Raw genomic sequence first — 22,017 nt, forward strand, 5'->3', positions numbered from 1 at the left:
ATTACCTGCCCCGATAATTCCGACGATAATAACGCTAACGATTATAAGATCTCCTCGTACCGCAGAGGGCATACTTTCGAGGTCATCTTATGACCTAGTGTGTGGCATCTGCTGCATTTAGGCTATGCTCTCGGTTATGCTACTGCCTCAACTGCCTTAAATGCGCTAGGCTCTCGCCTTGTGCTCGTTATCGGCTGATTACGACTCTCGTTATTGGCTTAGGGCTGTTCTGGTGGGTTCTAGCATAGGCTGTGACTGAGCTATACATCGCTTCAAGTGCCAGTGGGGATGGAAATGCTCCAGTAAGCCGCGCGACGATCGTGAACGGTGAAATATTCTTGGTGAAGATGAACTGGAAAGAGCCAATGGCTTGGAGACGACCAAGGGAATACGTAACAACTCAAGAGGCTACAGACATACATGGCAGCTGAACATATTAGAGTTTGACTGTTGTACCAAATGCAGGTGCGGACTCGTTTCGCTCTACTTGATGCCTGCAAAATCATGAGGTTCATAAACTGGCTTAAGAACACCGTGTTTGTCCGCGAGCCGGCATCTAACGCCAGCATTATCATTCTTCAAGGCAAAGTTATAGAGAATACAAATACGAACCGACAATGACGTAATGCTAGTTTAGTGTTTTAGCTTCTATAATTGTCTCGGAGTGATTGGTCGCCAGAAAGGCTCGGGTTCTTGTGAAGATATCATCTTGGAGTATCGATTTAGCAGCATTTCGATAATGGAAACCATCGTATCTAAACAGGCGTTATCCGTAACACATGCTTCCATGTGTCTATTGACTTCTACTGGGATGGCACAAGCCACCGTGATATGGAACGGGCCCCGTTACCGACTAGAATACTAGAGTAGAAGTATATTCAACAAGCGTGTGATAAGGATGAGGACTCAGTGTTGTAGACGAGCCCAATGAAGTTGCATTTCTTCCTATTCAAGTTTCTACCCGTTAAGCCTGGTTCTGATTCTCTTGGAAATTCTTCATGGCGTGCCTCTTGCACCAGGGCCAGTACTTCTTCTCAGACCATATTGCCAATCTTTGCAGAACCTTGATGATCTGACATATTCCCTTCAGTCCGGTCGTTGACTCGAAGGTTACCTTATTCCAAATCAACGTTTCCCTGTCCCCCTTCTGGTTCATTATTTCCTCGTTTGTCGCAGCTAAGAATGTCCAGTCATGACCTGCGTGATGATCGCTGGCAAGAAACAAAGCTCATCACGCGCGGCTTTCGAGTTTTCTATGAGCGAGTCAAGGCGATTCCAGTGAGCTGCGAGCCATACAGTCTGTTGTTCCATGGCTGTTTGCCATTCTTCTCCTGTGAGCTTCGTCTCGATACTCACGCTAATGGGGCAAGGACGCAATGGGGTAAACTCTGTATGATTGATAGACCCAGTCGACGAGGTTTGTGTTAACCCAGAGATGTCGTGTGCGGTTAGAGTTTTCTTAATCGACTTAATTACTAGACAAAAGTCGACTCTCTTCCTATGTTTTATCGCTTGTGAGTTTAAAGCATAAAAAGAAGAGATCTGCGCCGTCATTCTGTAATGTTTTAGTGTCCATTTACCCATGACGCCTCATTATCATTGACTCACGCATTGACAACGTCGATTAAGATCTCCGGATCTGCAGTGTCGTTTGCAGCGTCTTGCTGGCATACATTATTTGCACAAAAATGAAAGTTAATACTAGCGTACTTGAGCGCCTACTCCATCAGAGTATAATGCACTGCGCAGTTCCAGCCGGCTTCAGAGGTTCTCGGTATTCGCGACGATGCTGTCCGCAACCGCGTCCATCGCGCCGTTTCGCGTCGCGTTGCGCCCCACTTGACTTTCCAAACGCTACCTCCACAATGTTAACAAAGATTGTCGGGCTTGCTCGAACCTGGTAGGTCTGCTCAACATTTTAGGCCGTTCGATTTTATTTTTAGGTAATCAATTATCAATAGCACCTCTGCTCGACATTCTCAGCTGATACGAAAGATGGCCACTTGGGTACCCTGCCTCTCGCCAAAACGCCTTCCTATCTGCAACTCAGTCGTGTGCGGTTATGCGAAAGCATCGCTCTAGCCCCATATTCATAAATTGGCACGACAGGATATAGACTAACTCTGTATCCACGAGCTCTTCACGCGAGATTTTAGTCCCTTATTTCTGATATTAAAGATAGCGATAACCACTAACATTAAACCTGCCAGTATGAGCCCCAAGCAACCTCATCCGCTTGATGTTCTTGCGGTCCCACATTGAGATATAGCCCTAGTTCACATTTAGTGAGGGAGAACGTTTGAACTGGTTGAGTAGAGACTATCGAATCAGACGGCATAGTGACCTTTTGAATTGGTTTTAAACCCATGGCGAATATGTCGTCACTAATCTTCGATACCCCAGGTTCCTGCTGAAAAGAGTTCGTCCAGATAGGCGGGGAGCTGCCCGCCTCCAGACCCCGCATGCTCAACTCTCCGGCGGTGTTGGCATCGCTTGGGCGCCTGTGGTTGGGGCTCCACGAACTGCCGTGGGTATCAAAGGCAGAAGGAGCGAGCATCCCATCCGCGCACTTCTTCGCCTCATTCGCGATGTATTTCTGGATCAGAACGCAATTGCAGTCTGTATGCTGCAGTAATTGGGTCTTTAGGTAGTAGATTTCGACCGTTAAAGAATCGAAACACGTCATGAGATAGCGGTTCCGGTCTTCCATGGCTTCTTCTCGAGAGGCGAGTGCTAAGGCTTTATCACGCTTACGGAGACGACACTTGTTCGCCGCCATGCGATTACGTTCCAGCACTCGGGGCCGGCGGGGATCCTTGGGAAGATCATCGTCATCAAGCTCCTCCAGTTGACCCGCTACCTTCTGCTCTTTTGGCTGCTTCTTGGGTTTTCGGCCCCTTTTCCTTGGCTTGGGTGACTCCGCAGCCTGCCCAGAGGCACTGGACTCGAAAAGCGCCTCATTTGCTTGTGATTGTCTTCGGGTATGGGCCCGCCGGTTCAACTTCTTGTCTCCCATAACGGATGGCAGTATCTTTTGCAGTATTTCGCTACCTCCGAGGTTCTTGAATTCCGCGGGCTGAGTCGGTAATGCGATGTAGGTGGGCCCGACACCCACCTCCATGGGGACCAGGGAGGCATCAATTGCTTCTTTAAAGAATGAGCTGGCGCCTATTTGGCTTGGCATCGGCTGATATGTCATATGGTTTCGAACCATCGGGGAAGCGGTATTCATTATGCAGGATGGTGGGATTATTAGTACTGTGTGGTGGCGATAACTTCTGAGTGAGAATCGAAGGCAAGATCTCTCAGTGGTGAAGGATAGGACTATACGAAGATAATAGAAAATGACCCAGGTCCATGGATTGTAATTGCCAGCCCAGTTAATAAGCTGCGATGAGAGGTCTTCAAAGGCCTAGGATGACACCCTGGATATGGCAGAAGAGGGAATTCAAAGAGAATTGCCCAGGTGGGTGGGTCAAACGACATGAGTAGGGTACGGGAGGATCAAGGAGGATGCGAGGATTAAATATGGCAGTTTTCACAAGCAACTAACAGACCAGACTGCGGTACCGGGCGCAGTGCGCAAAAGCTTATCTGTACCTAGCCAGGAACACAGAATCAGCAGAGGCTAAGCTTAGGACAACCAGGACATGAGCAGAAAACAGACTTTGCTCGTGGGAGGGGATGTTCAAACGCCCATCTTCGAAACCCGATGAGATCAAAAATTCCTTTGTTTGAGGAGGTGACCTATGCGGCCATGATTGGCCAATCTGCCGAGGACTTTGGAGCCCAGTCATTAGTCATCATCCTTGCGTTGAGTCTCGAGGGACAGGCAATTCCACTGGGCCAATAAAACACACAGAATCATGCATGTAGAATTGCTCGACTTGCTTGAAGCTCTTGGAGTTCTGATATGTAGTGGCCTGAACGGGCACCAACGAGGTTGCGAAGGTGGGAAATGGGTGGGCGGTTTACGGTATGCGCAGGCATGTGATTGTGCTTGGACTTTTGGGGACGAGGGTTCTGTATACAGGATAACCGGACACGCCAGCTCACCGGAAGGCTCCGAGTTGGGGGGCAGATGAGGATACGGCCGGGAGCGTCTTGTCCGTAGTTCTCATCCGACGTGTAATGCGGGGAATTGGAGGGGTACCACGTTCTCTTAATGGGAACTAGCGCCAGCTTCTTACCTCTAAGTTTCAGCCATCAGCGTCATATTTTCACTCGATCTCCTGATACCACATACACTCTGTGTTGGAGCCATGGAGAGCATCGGATGTCTGCTATGTGGTAGTTGATGACCAGTGGGTGCTCTTGCCGGTTGCTCTTGAGGCTCCGCAGACACTGTGGATCGTCAATTTGTCGGCTTCAGTCGGAGGTGACATAGCGCATAAGATCGCGCCGTGGATAACTCAAAGTCTGCGCAAGTTAGTCGTGCGTTCTTAATGACATCTTTTTTACTGGTGGTCACTGCATATGCAACCTGTGCCATCGACATCATAAGTGCGTTTTCCACATGTTGAATCCTGGCGCGGGCGAATCGTCGTATTGCAATTAACAAACAGTGGGAACGAGATTTTTGGAAACAGCAGCCACAAAAGAACTCAATGGGCTTCAACCGTTCGTTGCATCTACACCCGCATTGTTTTGACTCGAGGGAGCAAGTCACGAACACCACGCGCCCACCAACGACAGCGACGATATCTGAGCAGCAGTACAACCCATGGGAGTGTGACGGCGGAGCCCAAATCTTCGAGTGTCGCCAAAATGCTCCACTTTTACTGCGTAGTGAATTCTTTCTGCGTCATCGTCATCTCCGCTCCCGGCCCATATCCAGCGACTAGACGCTGTACACTGCGCGCCGCGCTGCACATTCCTCACTAAGTGGAGAGAAGGCATTGCAAGTCAAGCTACAGCTGTCAATTGGGCAAGCTATGCGTCTCTGACCTGCTATACCGAGTACGGCTTATAGGCCATGGCAAGGTGGCTCGAAACTCTCCGACCGGTCTGCAACGGTACCGCAGGATAAGTTTCCCAGCAGTATCCCTGATATCCGGGAGTGGTTAACATGTGAATATGACTGATTGCCAAGATGAAGAGGGGCTTTTCGCTGTAAACTAACACCTTGAAGAGAGTGCCATTCATGATGTCACTCTATCGCTTTCATGGCGTAGCTACTCCTCTCTCCTCTTCAATCTCGATTGCTATGGGCCATTATTGGCACGGCGCCACGCCCAAGTTGTTAGGATCTCAACCTTCCTTTTCTCGCCAACGGTCGTACACACCGGAGCTGCCCTCGAGATCAGGGGCGAATTCTAACAACCCAAGAAACCGGAGCTTTCATTACACCTCAAAACGAGCAGCCTGGATATACCCCTGTATGACGTGCGGTGTGTAGGAGGCAGATCTATGAACCATCTATCCAGATGATCGCTCTATCCTCCTCCGAAGGGAGCAGCTACTTTATTTTCTCGGAAATGGAAGAATGCCATTCTCCCTCGCAACTGGCGGGCAGGACAACGACGTCTCAGTCTGGAGCAGACCCAACGAGCGACCCATGCTATCAGTCTCTTGAACATCCAGACACCGCAGCCTCTTCAGCTTCCTCGCCGCCTCGTATGTACGGCGAACCAATGGATATGTCCTGTTCCTTGACACCATTTGGGGTATTTCCACCCCATCCAATTATAATGAAGGAATTCACCAGGTCAAGCCGTCGGCAGAGCACGCTTGGTTACCCCAATTTCAGAAGGACGGTTTCTTTGTAGCACCGGACGATGGCCTGGAACGCCGGCCGGATCTCAAGGCGGGCGACTCGTACTACGCCTCGTCTGTTGAAAATGATAATCCGGCTGGTACGTCAACATAGGGTTCGCCAGAATTAGGAAAGTTCCACGAGCGCGCTGAAGTTAGCACTGCTATTGACGCCCAGCCGTGGAGGAATATCGGCTACCTTTCTCATAGCTGGAAGGAGGAAGAAATCATGTTATCATGGAAATATGTTACCAGCCGCCGAGGAGAGGACCCAAATAGCGCCCGTTTAGAGAATGCATGCTGGAGAACATGGACAAAATACAAAAATAACCTGAAGACTGTGTCTCCTGAAACGCTCAACTGGTAGGGACATGACGGAATTAGGCACGAATATCAAGCTAACTTTGTGCAGGCAGAAAAATAGTGAAGTGAGTTGGCTGTATGGGCCCGTTCAGCAAGGTGCTAGCAAGATCTACTGTACACACACTGGACCTTCCGGTGCCTCATTGCTCCAGCCCAACTCACTAGTCAACACTAACAGGAAGACTATCCTGAAGAAAAGGAGCATATCAGATATCATCCTTACCCCAGCAGGCAACCCCAATGGCCCAGGTGAGGCAGAAAGACAGCCGGCGATTAAGAGAGCTTTCCTTTGATCGCGCAGTGACGATGGATCACAATATATTCCCCCTCCCTTAGATGCCAATGAGCCATGATACCTCTAGTATGCTGCCATCGTCAGCATACAGTGGGATCTCATTGCCAGGTGTTGAGCGTAAACACACCCACTTCAATTATGAAGTCGAGCAATGTATCGCCGTTGAAGTTAAATACGACGACGACGACGATGATGACGACTGCGATATCAGTACCGATACCAATTCCGAAGACGGAATCATAATGAAGCTGGACAGGTCGCGAAAGCCGGCGAAGGAGGGCAATTCAGTGCTCTTTGATAGAAAGACGATCGCGATGCTTCCATCAACAACACTAAAACATCGAGAACATGTACAAGTCCCAGAAATGGTCATACGCTACACCTCTAGCGCCTTACATAGTCATCGTGTTTCGCCATTCTCACCACAAGAGGCATCTCGTCCACCTAAAGGGCCAGGTAGATTCTCCGAGAATTTAATTGATGCCGATACAAACTCAAGCTGGTACACATCTGGGAGTTTCGAAGAACATGATCCCATCATATTACTTCTACAGACAGCTTGACTGCCGAGCCAGCTGGCATGCGTCGCACACAGTCTGGCATGTTAATACCGTATGGGGAAGCGGTTGTATGTTCAAACAAAGGGATGTTTTGTCGCGTTATTGACACCGTTAAAACAGTCAGGGATATGGCCTACGTTATTTGGAATAGTAGCTGGAGATGAAGCTTGGAACGATGGAGACATTGTTACCTCTTGAAATGACGACTCTCTTTCCTTCCTTGCCAGGCTATCTCTATTGTGAGCGTAGCTGCTGGCGTGCCAGTGCGAAGCCACTAGGGTATCGTAATGTATATTCCTGTGGGAGCACTGAGCTGCCTGCTTAAGTCTAGCCGTCCTTGTTTGGCGCTGTTGCCGGCCGTGTCACCCTTGCTCCGTCCTAGCGTACCGGCAGGTTGAAACGAGTTAACACGTGGGCTTAAAGAGCGTTGAAATCAAGGGCAGGGATCGCTTTGTAGAAAATGAACGTGATTATCCATAGACAAAGCATTGTGTCCCCTAGCTGTCAGGTTATACGAGATTACCCTCACAAATGTGACATATCCTAGTTGAATGATAGAGCAAACTACCGCAATCGTATGTTATTCTGAAAGAAGGCCACGGGTCGCATATTCTTCTTACATATAAATCCATATAGTTGAGATCAATACATGCAAGAGAGCCGAAATATATATAAGAATACTCTTAGCAGTAAAGTAGTTCCTTACTACCTAATATTAAATAGATCTAATATTGGCGGCTCTTGCTAATAGCACTCTCTGCCAAAGTTGCCATGCTTGACAAGACCTTTCTCAGCGCATCCGCCACACGTTCAAACTGTTCGTCTGTCATGGCATAAGGAGGTGTTAGAAGCATATAATGCTTGTTTGTGCTCACCCATAACACGAGCCCATACTCGAGTAAAACCTTCTGCTCAATATCCGTTGCAATGTCGGAGATCAGATCGATGCCCAACATGACACCAGTTCCGCGCACTTGCTGTTACCACATGTAGTTCCGTCGCACTGATGTCGATTGTTTGTCTGTCAGACTATCTTTGTTCACAAGGACTGCAACAGTTGATGGAAGAATGCACTACCTTTACCTTTCGCTTTCTGCAGTCTGGATATGCATGTTAGCTTCCTTGCCAATGCATCAGGCTTGCATCTGGTAGACGCACTATTATAGACTATGCCGACTAGCCGACGCTTGCGTGGCAGCTCCAAACTAGTTGAAGTACCTGCTTGGTCGGCGCATCGATCATTCCGTGAGCGTGGAGTTTTAGGTGCGAGCGTGGGCAGGTGTCTCTTAGCAGGTATCGTTCTGCTTAATAGCAGAAACCATACTGTAACTCTACCTGGCTCTGTAGGCCTAACTTACTCTGCCGTGCACGTATGATCATAAGGAAAAACGATATACTGAGAGGTATTTGGGCGGAGGTCGGAAACCAAATAGTAGCTCCGTGATTCATTCCTCTGGGGGGGTTGTCCCGGGCTGGCCTAGGCCAATTTGTTGGTCATGGCCTTATGACATGACGTGATAGATTGGGCTTAGATTGGGACCACATGTATGTAAATATTCGAGAACTGAACCAAGTGGATTATATACAGCAACTTTCAGTGGCCTATTACTAACGCAGGACATCGCTCAGGGTAAGACTATTCAAGAGTATATCACTAAAGTCGTTTCTCGGAGACTTCTGTGATTAATTTATAACACACTATACCCGGTTAATGCCGGGCTTGTCTCTAGCCATAGTCTCACCACGCTATGATCGGGCGCCAACTGGCACCCAGCCAGGAAGGTCGTGTTAATATCATCACGATGACGTCACAATTCTGCCTAGACTTAGGGTAATTTGCAATGGCGGTAGCCAAGGAGGGTCGGCGACAGGAAAGGGTTAAGCGTTGTGGAACATACGGCAAGACTGGTCATAATAAAAGAACATGTCAAATAGTTATTAACACCTTTAGGCAATAGTACAGCGCTCTATTAAATAATTAAATGTCATGTTGTGATGTTATTCTATATTTTACAGTGAGCATCTTATCCTTTCCGACTCCCTTGTATATCCGACTCGCTTATCACATACGTTATAGGCTTAAATGGAAAATGGCAAGTAGGCCCATGCCCCACAAGTAATATAAAGAAAATGACTAATCTCTCCCTGTCACTCATCCAACCAATCAACGCGTTTAATGTTCTCGCCACTCATCTAGGCGTTAACTTACTCTTTACTAGACGTGAAATCACCTCTCTCTAGCACCTCAGAAAGGCTAGTTAGCCTCTGGCAACGGGTCTTCTCAGGGGACTATCCTACGTGTTAGTTACGGCATTAGCCATAAATTTATATCTCACTGGGAGGATTTTGCAGTAAGTATTATAAAAGGAGCCCTGCTTTCCTGGCAATTACAATGCCAACCCCGGACTCTCGACACATACTTAAGCAGGCCACCGAGTTAATTAAGGCATAGTATATAGACTTCGGAGTAATTAAATCCCCGCATAAGGCGTATTAAGAGCAGGTGGCGGCTGCGAGAGTGAATATCGACGAGGTATTTAACAGTCTATTTACTTATACTAAACCTTCTATCCAGTTAGCCCTTTAGAAACAGCTTACCGATTACTATAACCGGCTAAGGGAACTACAACTAAACCACGATAAGACGATAAGACAGCAACAGGAACGCTATAAGGAAATCCTTAATGCCGCTATAAAGCAGCTCTGTGATAAGCTGAATACGGTAATTAAGCCATGCAAGACATTAAAACCTTTCCTGAAGGATGCAAATCTATAATCCAACCAAGGCCAGATTATCAGTTTATTAGACAGCCTAGAGAGACGTAACCCAGTGTTTAACGCGGATATGCAAACAGACCTAGAGCAGAGCATTATCTACGTCTGCATGGTAAGTATTCTATGCCCTGTGTTGACCCTAGACTTCTGTTAACATATACAGCATAACGAGGCACAGTATCTGGATTCCGTCCCTAGTAGACGGAAACGCCGCCATACTAGTGGAGTACAGACCCGTGGAAGGCCGGATAAGATAATAAAAAAACAGACTCTAGAGAATCAAGGTTGGCCTGACAAGGTCAGACTATGCGATAATGGTCGAAAACGACAAAGAAAGTCTGCTGTGGAGGGTATTAAACCAGTCTGTGGGCAGGTATGCCTCGTATTTCGGAAGAAGCTAAAGCAATGGCTAGCTGCCCTCGTCCTCCCAAACAACTTTAACGAGGCTGGCGTTGCCACCACTATCGCGAGCCTCGACTTGACGAAGGAAGTGGCGGAGTGCTAGGAACATATGCGCAAAACAGATAGAGTTCATTGGCGGCAAGGCCACAACGAGACTAAGCCTGTAGTAGCTGAGCGGCAAGTTGTAATCGTGTATTTTAAAGGACCGAAGTTTCCAGAAAAATACAAAACCGATTAGGTGCCTATCAAAGAACTGCATAAATACAACCCTAGAGTTCACTCGTCTCTTATCCCTCACTCAAAAACGGTTTATAAATTCTTAACTAGTAAGCTAGGAGCATAATCAGGCATAAAGGCTAAGTAAGTTAAGTTAGGAGTTACTAACGGTATATCATCTAGTAATATTAAAGGTCCTATTAGTCCATGCCAATAAGTATACTAACACTATATCTCAAGAGGCAGGCACCTAGAAGCAGCAAACCTTATATAAATCTACTATAGTATGCGAGATAATTTCTTAAGACGACTATCCTATAAAGGAAAAGTTAGAGGATTTCGCAGATGTTGGCGAATCCCAGATTACGCTAGCCCCCTGTCTATATACAGATGTGCCAGCTATGAACCTACAAAAGAAGGACTGGTTAAACTCTAAATCTGGAAAGAGAGACTCGCTAAACGGCAGGATTATCAGTTTACATAAAGATATTAGCGTCATATAAGCCGGTATAAACGACCTTATTTAACCCAACGCCATACCTAGAAGTGGTTTGTTGGCTACTGCTAATGGGTATTAGGCAGCATCTAGACCTAGTTAACAGTAGATAGCAGGATATGCACTGGTAGCGATATCATCGATATCGGGGCCTCTCCCATCCATGCAACCTCTTCTGTCGCCTATCCCGACTCTTCGCAGTGCTAGAGTTGCATAATCTGGGCATATAATAGGGCAAGCAACGGGAAGAGAGGCTATAACTAAGTCTATCAAATTACCAGGAGTCTTGCAGATATTATATGGCAATGCACCTGTTAGTTTGAGCTCTGGATGGAGGCAGAATCCGACGCTGAATATAAGACCGCTTCAGCCCCAGCGGTTACTGTCCGGTCCTAACTCCTCGATCCCGAGTCTCTCGGAGACTGGTTTGAGATGGGCTTTGACTCCGCCAGTGATATCGCCGGAGACTAACCATTTGCCACCCAATAGCCGCCGTACACAGCAGTGAAGAAGTTTCCTGTGCTACCTCGTCCGACAGAGACAATATCATATCAACGATATCGCCTTCTTGACCCCCTATAACAGCCAGATGCAGAAACTCGAGGCGGCCCTCAGCAAGGAGTTTAGGATCTGCTTTAGCAGGAGGAGCTTGGGGACCCTAGCAGTCGAAGGATTCAGGAATGATTCAGAGGGGGAAAAAACCTTACTTGAGCAGCATGACTTCCTCTAGTGACTACGAGATTGTAGCGTTTATAAATTAACTAAATATAACGTGGTTTATGAAGGAAGCATGGGCAATATTGCCAGACTGGCTGATTTTGAAGTTGACAACTTCAGCTGCGAACCGCCTGCGCGCCTGCAAGCGTACACACAGCTGGTACACAGAATACTAATCTACATAGTCAGAGCCTCCATTTGGTATGGCTTTTATTTCATCACGACTTTTAAATAATTCACCATCTGGTGTTGAAGTCATCTGTTTACATCGGGGGTGGCTGGGTGTAGGGCGAGTGATTCCAGACTTTTGGCGTAACATTCTAAATCAGGTAAACAAAGCTCCATCTCTACTCAAAGCCCATTCGACCAATGGTTCAAGCTGCTCCTCAATCTCCCTCTTACACCCCTGGAGCCATTTCCAGTGCTCCTCGCATTCATCAAATATACGCCCCAAATCATCATATAATGCATCTATATCTTCTGGTACCCACTTATCATCCTTAATCTGGATACGTTCCCAGATATACCTACACTTCTCGCGACGAAACTTAAGCATCGTAATATCGTTGGATTTGAGGATATAGTTGAAGTCCTGCTGAAGACAAGGAGTATTCTGCATACTGCAGCTCCACTCATTAGAGTACTTCCAGGGTAAGTGTTGCCCAGTAAGTGTTTGTAAGTCGTGTAAACCACTTGAGAGCTGCCACGATAGGTTGCGGAGTTCATGCCCGATGAGGCATAAGAGCCAGTCACTAAGTACCTTTCCTAGCTCCTGTCGGCCATGAGTTTTGGCGAAGCAGGAGTTACATCGGTATGTGTTGAGCAAGGGCTCTGTGATTTCTTTTTCATCCCACGTTATATCCCCTTCGCGATTGGGCCCTCTTCTCGCGGGCTTCCAATGGTGATGGGTCCCACCAAACCGAAACTCTCGCAGCTCTTGCCAGCGCGCGCATCCAGGACATCGAACCATCCACATCGACCAATGCTGTTCACGAGCACCCTTTCTATGGAAGAGACCAAGAGGCGCATTAAAGAGTGGTCTCTTGTGATTCAGATATTCTGAAACCCCTGGAAAATATCGATCGACGCGTGATCCAAATACGACTTGGCGGCTTGGGACAATGGGTAGCCGTCGAGTGCCTCCCGTCTCGTCGAATAGTTGCCATATTTCGTCTTGTTGGAATCGGCACTCGTTGCACTTTCGAAGCCATCGCTTCTTCCCACAATTCTCACCCTCCACAGCCAGGGCATTCTGATCGAGCAAGTTTATCCGATCTTGTTGTGTCATTTTGTCAAGCTGGTCCTGGTTTATGCCTTTGAAACCCTCCATGTCATAATATTGGAGTAGGTCCAGATTGTTGATTGAAAAATCGCCGCTCAGATGTCCTTTGCCTGAGGTAACGCAGATAAAGTATCTAAAACGCTGCTTTTGCGCTTCCCAAAGGGAGACTTTGGCATCAAGCTCGGCTTGTTCTGTATTTGTGTTTCGATGCGGTATGTGCCTTGTTTGCTCCCACGTAGTGACCATTCTAGCGGCGGGAGATCCGGGAAGAGGCTTCCTGTATCGCAATCTGAGAATAGAATGGTTATCAAAGTGCTTGTGAGAGAGAAGACGCAGACAGTTAGTGCAGGCCCATCGCATCTTCTCCCAAGCTGGGTCGGTCCAGTCTGGTCTCAGGCTGGTATCCCTAGACCGGAAAAAGAGATAAGGGCCGCCATACTCAGGCACTAACTCAAGCGCCAAAAGACGCTCTGCAAAATGCTTCTGCTTTGGGTTAATGAGACGTCGAAAGTGGGCATTGGCCTGACTGATCGATATGAAGCTGATGGGGTCAAGTAAGCGGATGATGTAGCACTGGAGTTCTGTCGGTAGAAGTTCTAGAGACATCTCGCTTGTACTATAGCTAGCAGTTTAAGAAGATTCTCAGAGTGGTTGGGAGTTGGTTTCTTGTTGTAACTTCAACCCTGACTTTGTTTTTGAGGCTATGCATTGTGAAGCGGGGTTACGCGCAATAATTATTAGTCCGGGCCTTGCGATAGGCGGATTGAATGAATGAGGCGTATTGTCGCAGGGTAGGCATGATCTTCCCGACCCCAGGAAACAACTGCGTTAGTAAACTGGCTGTTGCACTGAGCGTGCTTAAAGGGTTAAAGTGAATATGATGAGCAGCAGCAAGTATGTTGATTGATTGTTGTTGAGTTGTCTCTTGTGCGGGGTATTCCATCCCGCAGAGTTACTTAAAGCATATACCTAGATTACTAATGCAGTTGTTTCCTGAGGGGCCCCATAGGGACACGCCTAGGCGCCTCTCCACTTCTGCACGCGTAGGCGTGCGGATTATGTCAGCCCCCAATTTGGCACAACTCCACAACTGCATTTCTCAGGGGCTGCGGCTATTGCTGCCATTGCTAACCACAACCGTAGTTTTCAGGGGTTGCCGTTATGGCGCAGACGGCATTTCCTGATGATGTGCTTCCGCCAGAGGGCACGTACGACTCGCGAGAGGCTCTACTCACAGCTATCAATGAATGGGCAGCACCAAGAGGATACGCGTTCGTAACTGGGAGATCGTCGCGATCAACCAGCGGCAGGCAGATTATCACAAACGCATGTGATCGATGGTGTCGGCCACCAAGCGCCTCAAGGGACCACCAGCGCAAGACTACTACGCGAGGAACCAACTGCCGGTTCTCTATCATCGCGAAGGAATCCCTAGATAAGACGACTTGGTCTTTAAGGCATCGTCCGGATCCACAATTTTCTTCACACAACCATGAACCAAGTTGGCACAAATCGGCGCACCCAGTCCATCGGCAGCTCTCGGATGTGGACAGGTCAACAATCAGCCGCCTTACGAACGCTGGTGTAGCGCCAAAAGGTATCAGGACTTATATTCGCCAGAACTCGAATACCATTGCAACCCAGCAAGATATCTACAACCGTCTCGCAGATAGCAAACGAGAGCTCTGTGAGGGTCAGAGCACTATACATGCTTTTGCTAACCAGCTAGACAAGGAAGGGTTCTGGAACCGGATGCAGCTTGACTCAGATAACTGAATCACGGCGGTGTTGTTCGCCCATCCGGATTTATTGGCATACTTGAAGGCTTACCCAGATCTACTTTTCTTGGACTGCACATACAAAACGAACAAATACGGAATGCCGCTGCTTGATATGATTGGTGTTGATGCCTGTCAGCGATCCTTCTGTATCGCCTTCGCATTCCTTAATGGCGAGGCTGAGCAGGACTTCATATGGGCCTTGGACCGGCTCAGGTCCCTGTATGAACTCTGCAACACAAGGTTTCCATCTGTTATTCTGACTGACCGTGATAAGGCCTGTATGAACGCTGTAGAGAGCTGCTTTCCGTCTTCGATCTCCCTGCTATGCCTGTGGCATGCGAATAAGGCGGTCCTCCGCTATTGCCAGCCAACATTCGTACACCATAAGCAAGGGTCTGAGGCCTATCAGCAAGGTCTGAGCGATTGGAATGACTTTTTCAACCACTGGCATTCGATTATGAGGTCGTCAGATGAACAGGCATTTGACCAGCGCGTACAAGAGCTTGAAAAGCGCTATCTGCCTCAATATCTCGAAGAGGTTGGCTACATCAAGTCCAACTGGCTCGATCCGTACAAGAAAAAGCTCGTTAAGGCCTGGGTCGACCAGCACCCTCACTTTGGTAATGTGGTCACCTCACGGGTTGAGGGTATCCATGGGCTCCTTAAGAGCCACCTCAAGAAATCTACGCTAGATCTCTTCGAGGCGTGGAGAGCTATGAAACATGCGCTTCTTAATCAATTATCTGAGCTGCGCTCCAACCAAGTCAGGCAGCAAATGCGAATACCAATTGAGCTCTCTGGATCACTATATAGTGCCATACGTGGCTGGATATCTCACGAGGCTTTACGCAAAGTTGAAGAACAGCGGAAGCGGCTTATGAAAGAAGACCTGCCTAGTTGTACCGGTACATTCTCTCGATCCCACGGCCTCCCTTGCGCCCATATTCTCAAGGCTCTACAAGAGCAAGGCCAAACCCTTCGCTTGGAGCATTTTCACCCGCATTGGCATTTGAGTCGTCATGGTGTTCATCAGGTGCTATTGGAGCCTCGACACCGATCTAATCGAATAGCTGCCGATTCTACCACAAGTAAATCGCAATCGAGCACTCAGAGAGAACCAAGTGCATTCGAGGCAGTTCAGGCAGCAGCGCAGCCAAAAGCACGACCTACATGCAGTAGATGCCACAAATTAGGACACAAGATGACGTCAAAGGCATGCCCTCAACGGTACGAGGGGATTTTGTATTTGTCATCATCGTCAGCACAGGTAGAAGCAATGCCAGTGGCACTCTCGCCAGCATTATCCGGGGAAGCACGACCAGCAGCAGCAGTATCTGCATCTGTATCATCTTTGCAGGAAGGGGAACCACTGGAAGACCCATCATCAGGATTATCCGGACATGCTGGGTCTGGCAGGGATGATACTAGCTGCATTGTCGTTAGTATAGAGACAGCAGCATCATCGGCAGTGTCATCAGCAAAACCATCGACACAGGGAGGGAAGTCGCCAGTAGCATCATCTTCAACAGCATCAGTGGCGCCGACACTAAGATATGATGACCCACAAGCCATCTATCGGAGATATGTTGCTGCTCGAGATGCTTGGTATAAGGCGCAGCCTCGTGGTAGCGTCAAAACTAACCAGCAGTATCGGAGGGCGTTAGGTCTACCTTTGCGGTATGACAAAGCAAGCTACCAGTGGTGTCTTGACTGGAAGCAGATGGGCAAACTCTGTACGACACCGACCGGATCTAGAGATTGGAGTAAGGAAGAGATGATGGCGTACCTGGATTGGAGTAAAGCAGAAGATGATCGGGTGGAGGCTCAGGTAGCGGCAGAGATGGAAAGTAATCCATTTTCTAGCAGAAGAGGCTTGCGCGACATCTGGGAGGCGGCTGAGAATGATGGAAAAGAGCAGCAGGAATTGTATTCAGCTTGATAATTAGGAATCATTGCAGTTCTGAATCTCGGGATTCTGAAACCCGCCAGCCTCAAAACTCGAAATGCAGTTGTGGAGTTGTGCCAAATTGGGTGCTGACATAATCCGCACGCCTACGCGTGCAGAAGTGGAGAGGCGCCTAGGCGTGTCCCTATGGGGCCCCGTTTCCTGAGGCCGTGAAGATCATGCCTACCCTGCGACACTAGCTGTATGCTTTAAGTAACTCTGCGGAAGCAGACGACACGGCCATCCTGTCCATAGGCGACACAGTAGACGAGACTTCTGCCATGGCATCTAGTTCCATCGCCGAGATGGTGCGATGGGGCGCGGAGAATGGCGTGTCCTTCGACACGAAGAAGACCGAAGTCATGCATTTCTCCCGCAGCAAACTCAGGACTGCGCCGGCAGTACGCCACGGCGATGTCGAGAAATACCCTGAACCAGCTCTACGCTGGCTTGGTATCTGGTTGGATAGCAGACTATCTTTTCGACATGAAGTCGAAAAGTGGGCGGCCAAAGCAAAGGCGGTGGCTTATCATTTGCGGGGGCTCACCAATCACCGTCCTCCACAGAGAAAGCGGGATACCACCAGTCGATCAATTGCTTGACGTGAGGCGACTTAGGTTCTCCGCACGACTCAAATCGCTGGATGAGGCTCATCCTCTGGCGATCCGAACGCGCCCGCCCCGACAGCCTACTTACCACGACCTCATCAAACGAAGATATCAAATACAGGCAGAGAGCAGCTTCAGGACGCGCCTTCGACGTGCAAACGAACTCTTTGCACCCTGTACGCGGCCGAAACTCGTCTATCGATGCTTCCATCAAGAACAGATGCCTCCACTGCAGACAGCGTCTAAAGAGAAATCGGCTGACGCCTTTTCCCGCTGGGTCGAGTCTCTCGACCCGCTCACCTTGGTCGTATACTCGGATGGCTCTCTTTCCTCAGAAGGGGCTGCCAGCTACGGCTTCACCATTCATCAGAACAATGTCCCCATCTTCGATGGATCAGGTCGCCTTGGGCCTGCCGAGGTCTTCGACGCTGAAGCTACTGGGGCATTAGAGGGCCTCAAAGCTGCCCTAAACCTGCAAGGGTCAGCAGCGCAAACCATTTTCATCTGTCTAGATAACCTCGCGGCCGCCACGTGCCTGCGAGGCATGCCCTCCGACTCCTCTTAAGATGTCTTTCTTGAGTTTCAGGCTCTAGCGGCATCGCACGGAGCCACACAAGTACTCTGGGTCCTAGGATACTCCTCTATCCCTGGTAATGAACAGGCCGACAAACTGGCAAAAGCAGCGTTATCACTCCTCGAACCTGAAGGTGCTTAACTAACGCTGGCTTACCTACGACGGATCGCAAGACAAAAACCAAAAGAAGCATTCGAGATATGGTAGTCTACCTCCGCTCCTAAGCAATACAAGAGACTTAACCTTAAGGCGACCACAGGCTGCCCACCAGAGCTGACGCTCCCGCTCGCAGCCTTACACCACTTGCTGGCAGCGAGGTCCCTCCACGGGGACTTCGCCGCGTATCACGAGAGGTTCAACCACGGCGATACGCGCCTGGTCTGCTCATGCGGCCAACGCAAAGCACCGGATCATATCTTCTACTGCAGAAAGGTACCGCCGCGTCATCAGATGAGGCTAGCGCCCTCACCGAATGCAGCAGTCAATCTAGCAATAGGAAGAGACTTTACCAAGTTTATCAATCTGTCTAAAGACAGCGCGTTCTTTGGGAAAATTTGCCCTCGCTACTAGGCGCTCACGACTTGAGAAGCACTCGCGACTCTCTTTCTTTCGCTACCATCGACGTATTTCCTTGTTACCTTTCCTTTCTCTCTCATATACTCACGGCCAGATGAAGGGCGGGCCAACGCCCCTCATTTGGCCGCGACTACCTTGAGGCAGTTTCAAGCTGCGCATGCACAGGCTGATCTCAGCCTCCCTGATATCAGGCTCCAAAAGCAGTTGCGATATGCCGGCTGCGCCTTGTCATCCCGCTGACGGGTAACAGGCTCGATAGGATGCGCCATTTGTGCCGATGATATGCTGGATAGAGTGTGGTCTACCGACGCGTCTGCAAGAATCAGGATCTGGGGGGAGACTAATTTCGCGTAGCGAATGACTAATCATTCTCTCAGCCAATGGTACTTCTGTAATTAGCGTATAGATAGATTCCCAATTCTCTAGCTCAGCACGTCCTTTGCCCCAGTAGGGGACTTTCGGGGCCTACGGCCCCCCGGACGAAAAATATACATAACATAACATACATAACATAAGTGACTCTGCGGAATGGAATACCCCGCACGAAAAACAACAATCAATCAATACATTTACTGCTGCGCATTACATTCACTTTAACCCTTTAAGCACGCTCAGTGTGATATAGATATAGATAGTTAGAGTTTATTACGCCCGGGAGAACGAATCTCATAATGCCAGTAGGTACGCTAAGCGCTAAGCCACTTACGATTTCCCCGCATTGATCCAGTCAACACAATCATTTCCGTTCTAAACTTAGCCTCGCTTGACTCTGCTTGACAGGCCTGCTTCAAGGCCGACTTCTATAAGTGTTCAGAATCCTATCTCCAGCAGCTGAATCATGGTCTGTTAACTTGAGGCTGTTTAATGTTAGTAGTCCGCTGTGATGTTAATCTTTAGTACGTTATGTTTTTACTCTTAATTTCCCTTCTCAGCTCAATCTTCCCGTCTCCATTGTAAACTTGACTGTCGCTCGCACCGCCTCCAGGTTAGGTACCCACTGCAGTCTGCCTGATGCCGCCTTTCCCTCAGTGCGATATAGTGATATGGTTAGGCCTGCATAGCCTATATTCGGTAAATGCATAACGCGTGTTAAGCTTCGTAAACTGCCCAGACAAACACCTCTAATATCACCCATCATGCAATACGTTATCATGTTATCACAGATATGTATTTATAAAGAGTTATCACGAGTCGTGGTTGCCCAGCTCGAGATCCTTGCAAACGACCTATTGTTCGCCTCAGCCGTAAGCTCGATGATTCGGATACCTCTGCAAACGAGCTATCACTAGACTTAGAGCGACCGGCCAAACGTTCGCGGTCTCCAGGGAAGCAAGCTTCTGCCACAGTGTCTACACCGACTCAGCACAGGACGGATGAAAGAAGCTAAAGTCGCAGCGCTGCCCACAAATCCAATCCAATCAAACAAACTGCCAAACAAATCAATCAAATATGCCATAGTCTTTTTTCAGATCAAACAAATAAAAAACTTGGATTTGAAATAAAATTTGGTATATTTGATACAGGATATAAGGTTGGCGATATGACCTGTCGGGCTGATGAGCGCGTCTTTGCAGCTTACCCAGAACCTGATGATGCTAAAAGCTGGCGAGCTGGCCTGACCAATGAGAGCCGCTATCCGGATCCTCCATTAGTGAATTACACTCGGTAGAGCCTTGTTATCGGCTAAGGAGAAAGTAGCCTCAGCGTTTCCGTCTGCCGCCCCCACAGCATCAAACCGCGTCGGTGCCAGTCCTGCTTACTTCTCCCCCACGCGTGCTATTCCTTACCGACCGACTCGTAGCCTGATGGAATTTAACGATATCATGCTTCCTTCTCCACCCTCCGCCTTTGCTCTCCTCCGGTCACCGAGAATTTGGCGAGTCAATTCGAGCTGGCGACGCAGATGGCATTGCCAGATCACCCTACCGTTGCAGATCTTCCACAAGAAGTATGGAGGAACAAACGATATGTTCTGGAAGAATCCTTGTTCCGGAAGGGCTCAAAGGGCCGGAAGAGCTGGATCAAGCGCCACGGACTTTTTCTCGTTGAGATCGACACTAACGACAGTCCGCTAAGTCCTTACTGGGCCTGCCATTTGTGCGATGCGAAGAGTCAGCCCGAGTTCTTCGCCGCTGCTGCTACGAGTTCGGCAGCTGACCACCTCCGCAAGTATATGAATGTGACGTTGCGAGCTTGCGCACCATTGACCAACGTAGGTCCCACAGGATCTTCGAGAGCAGTCAAGGCGCTGATATAGACCCGTCAACCGATGAATCTGAACGGCCTAAGCGACGGCGCTTGCAGTACAGCACTATGCCGCGTGCTAGAGTCAAGATGATCCGAGAACTGAGCCTGGGACTTCTGATCAACACCAATGTTCCTTTTTCTTTCTTTAGCGATACATTCTTTCAGCAACTCGTCTGGCAACTTGACCCTCACCTATCTGACTAGATACCATGGAGCCGGCAATCGATGGGCCGTTTGCTGGATGACATGTACGGGTCTAAGAAGGATGAGGTCAAGCAGGAGCTCTCAGATGCCCTTACTAGAATCCATATAGGGTTCGACCTGTAGATATCACCTAACCGGCACGCTGTCATGGCAGTCACAGCTCATTTTCTTGTCTGCCAGGGCAAGCACCAGTCGCGCCTACTGGCACTCCGTCGCCAACTCGGATGCCACAGCGGGGAAAATCTCGCGGTGACGCTTAGGCAAGTTGTGCGTGAATGGAAGATAGAAGATCGAGTTGGAACAGTGATCTCGGATAACGCATCTTCGAACTATAGCTGTCTTCTGAACTTCTACAGAGATCTCGACGCAGAGATGGGCCCGGCAGACGTTCGGGTCAGACGTATGCGCTGCTAGGGGCATATCTTGAACCTGGTCGCTCGTGCTTTCCTCTACGGCGAAGATTTCGAGGCTTTTGAGGCCGAAACGCAGGTCTTCGACCTTCTCGGCCGGCGCGAGGATGACCTATGACACTGGAGAAAGAAAGGGCCGGTGGGAAAGCTCCACAATGTTGTCAAGTTCATCAGATCTTCCCCTCAGAGGTGTGAGCTCTTTAAGAGGATCTCACGCGAGAACGACGAAGCACAAGAATATCTCCTGGCGAGTGAAACGGCAGAGCTAGATGTCGTCATGAACAACGACACGAGATGGAATTCCACTTATCTCATAATATCTCGAGTGCTCGTCAAGCAGGGAGACATCAGGGCGTTCTTGGTCCATCCAGAGGTGGAGAAATGGCTACCAGAGGCCGACATGTTGAAGGGGGATGACTGGAGACTTTTGACAGAAATTAAACATATTCTTGAGCCATTCTATCTGCAAACTATGAGAACGCAGGGTTGGGGCAGCGAGGGAGGTAATGGATGGCTTTGGGAGGTAATGACAGGCATGGAATACTTACTGGAACACCTTGAGGATCGGAAGCTGTTCTATCATGCTGTTCCAGACGAGGCAGCTGGAGAGAATACCAACTCGCAGGTCGAGCTAGCCCGGGGGCGACCAGACCAAAATCGGCAGCTTCCTGCTAGATTTAGGGATTGCGAGATGGACATACACCCGCGAAAGTCAATGCAAAACTCCTTGCCAAGTCGTGGCTCGGGGCAATGTGATGATGGATCAGGCAAGCCATCAGGATCATCGGCAGTTGATGACATGGGAAATGATC

At 48.9% G+C, this 22,017-nt stretch overlaps 6 protein-coding genes across 6 annotated transcripts; 3 read left to right on the forward strand and 3 right to left on the reverse strand.

Moving 5' to 3' along the window:
- Positions 1-2,197: 2,197 nt before the first annotated feature.
- On the reverse strand, positions 2,198-3,232 carry FOXG_15880 (uncharacterized protein; the record flags this gene model as incomplete). Its single annotated transcript, XM_018395989.1, has 1 exon — positions 2,198-3,232. The coding sequence occupies one exon, from the start codon at positions 3,230-3,232 to the stop codon at positions 2,198-2,200; it is 1,035 nt and encodes a 344-aa protein (XP_018256502.1).
- Positions 3,233-5,477: 2,245 nt separating this feature from the next.
- On the forward strand, positions 5,478-6,410 carry FOXG_22243 (uncharacterized protein; the record flags this gene model as incomplete). The annotated part of the gene is made up of 4 exons (XM_018402642.1): positions 5,478-5,616; positions 5,697-5,855; positions 5,910-6,117; positions 6,167-6,410. 4 exons carry the CDS (start codon positions 5,478-5,480, stop codon positions 6,408-6,410), a joined length of 750 nt encoding a protein of 249 aa, XP_018256503.1.
- A 49-nt stretch (positions 6,411-6,459) lies between these two features.
- On the forward strand, positions 6,460-7,170 carry FOXG_22244 (uncharacterized protein; the record flags this gene model as incomplete). The annotated part of the gene is made up of 3 exons (XM_018402643.1): positions 6,460-6,914; positions 6,971-7,040; positions 7,093-7,170. The coding sequence occupies 3 exons, from the start codon at positions 6,460-6,462 to the stop codon at positions 7,168-7,170; spliced, it is 603 nt and encodes a 200-aa protein (XP_018256504.1).
- A 527-nt stretch (positions 7,171-7,697) lies between these two features.
- Positions 7,698-8,209, reverse strand: FOXG_22245 (uncharacterized protein; the record flags this gene model as incomplete). Its single annotated transcript, XM_018402644.1, has 3 exons — positions 8,131-8,209; positions 8,050-8,072; positions 7,698-7,975 (listed from the first exon to the last, which is right to left on the reverse strand). Exon 3 carries the CDS (start codon positions 7,926-7,928, stop codon positions 7,698-7,700), a length of 231 nt encoding a protein of 76 aa, XP_018256505.1. The 5' UTR covers positions 7,929-7,975; positions 8,050-8,072; positions 8,131-8,209.
- Positions 8,210-9,817: 1,608 nt separating this feature from the next.
- On the forward strand, positions 9,818-10,252 carry FOXG_22246 (uncharacterized protein; the record flags this gene model as incomplete). Its single annotated transcript, XM_018402645.1, has 2 exons — positions 9,818-9,859; positions 9,911-10,252. 2 exons carry the CDS (start codon positions 9,818-9,820, stop codon positions 10,250-10,252), a joined length of 384 nt encoding a protein of 127 aa, XP_018256506.1.
- Positions 10,253-11,903: 1,651 nt separating this feature from the next.
- On the reverse strand, positions 11,904-13,776 carry FOXG_15881 (uncharacterized protein; the record flags this gene model as incomplete). The annotated part of the gene is made up of 1 exon (XM_018395990.1): positions 11,904-13,776. Exon 1 carries the CDS (start codon positions 13,464-13,466, stop codon positions 11,904-11,906), a length of 1,563 nt encoding a protein of 520 aa, XP_018256507.1. The 5' UTR covers positions 13,467-13,776.
- Positions 13,777-22,017: the final 8,241 nt, after the last annotated feature.

Source organism: Fusarium oxysporum, chromosome 2 (assembly GCF_000149955.1).
Source record: "Fusarium oxysporum f. sp. lycopersici 4287 chromosome 2, whole genome shotgun sequence".
In the NCBI taxonomy this organism is placed as follows: Eukaryota; Fungi; Ascomycota; class Sordariomycetes; order Hypocreales; family Nectriaceae; genus Fusarium; species Fusarium oxysporum.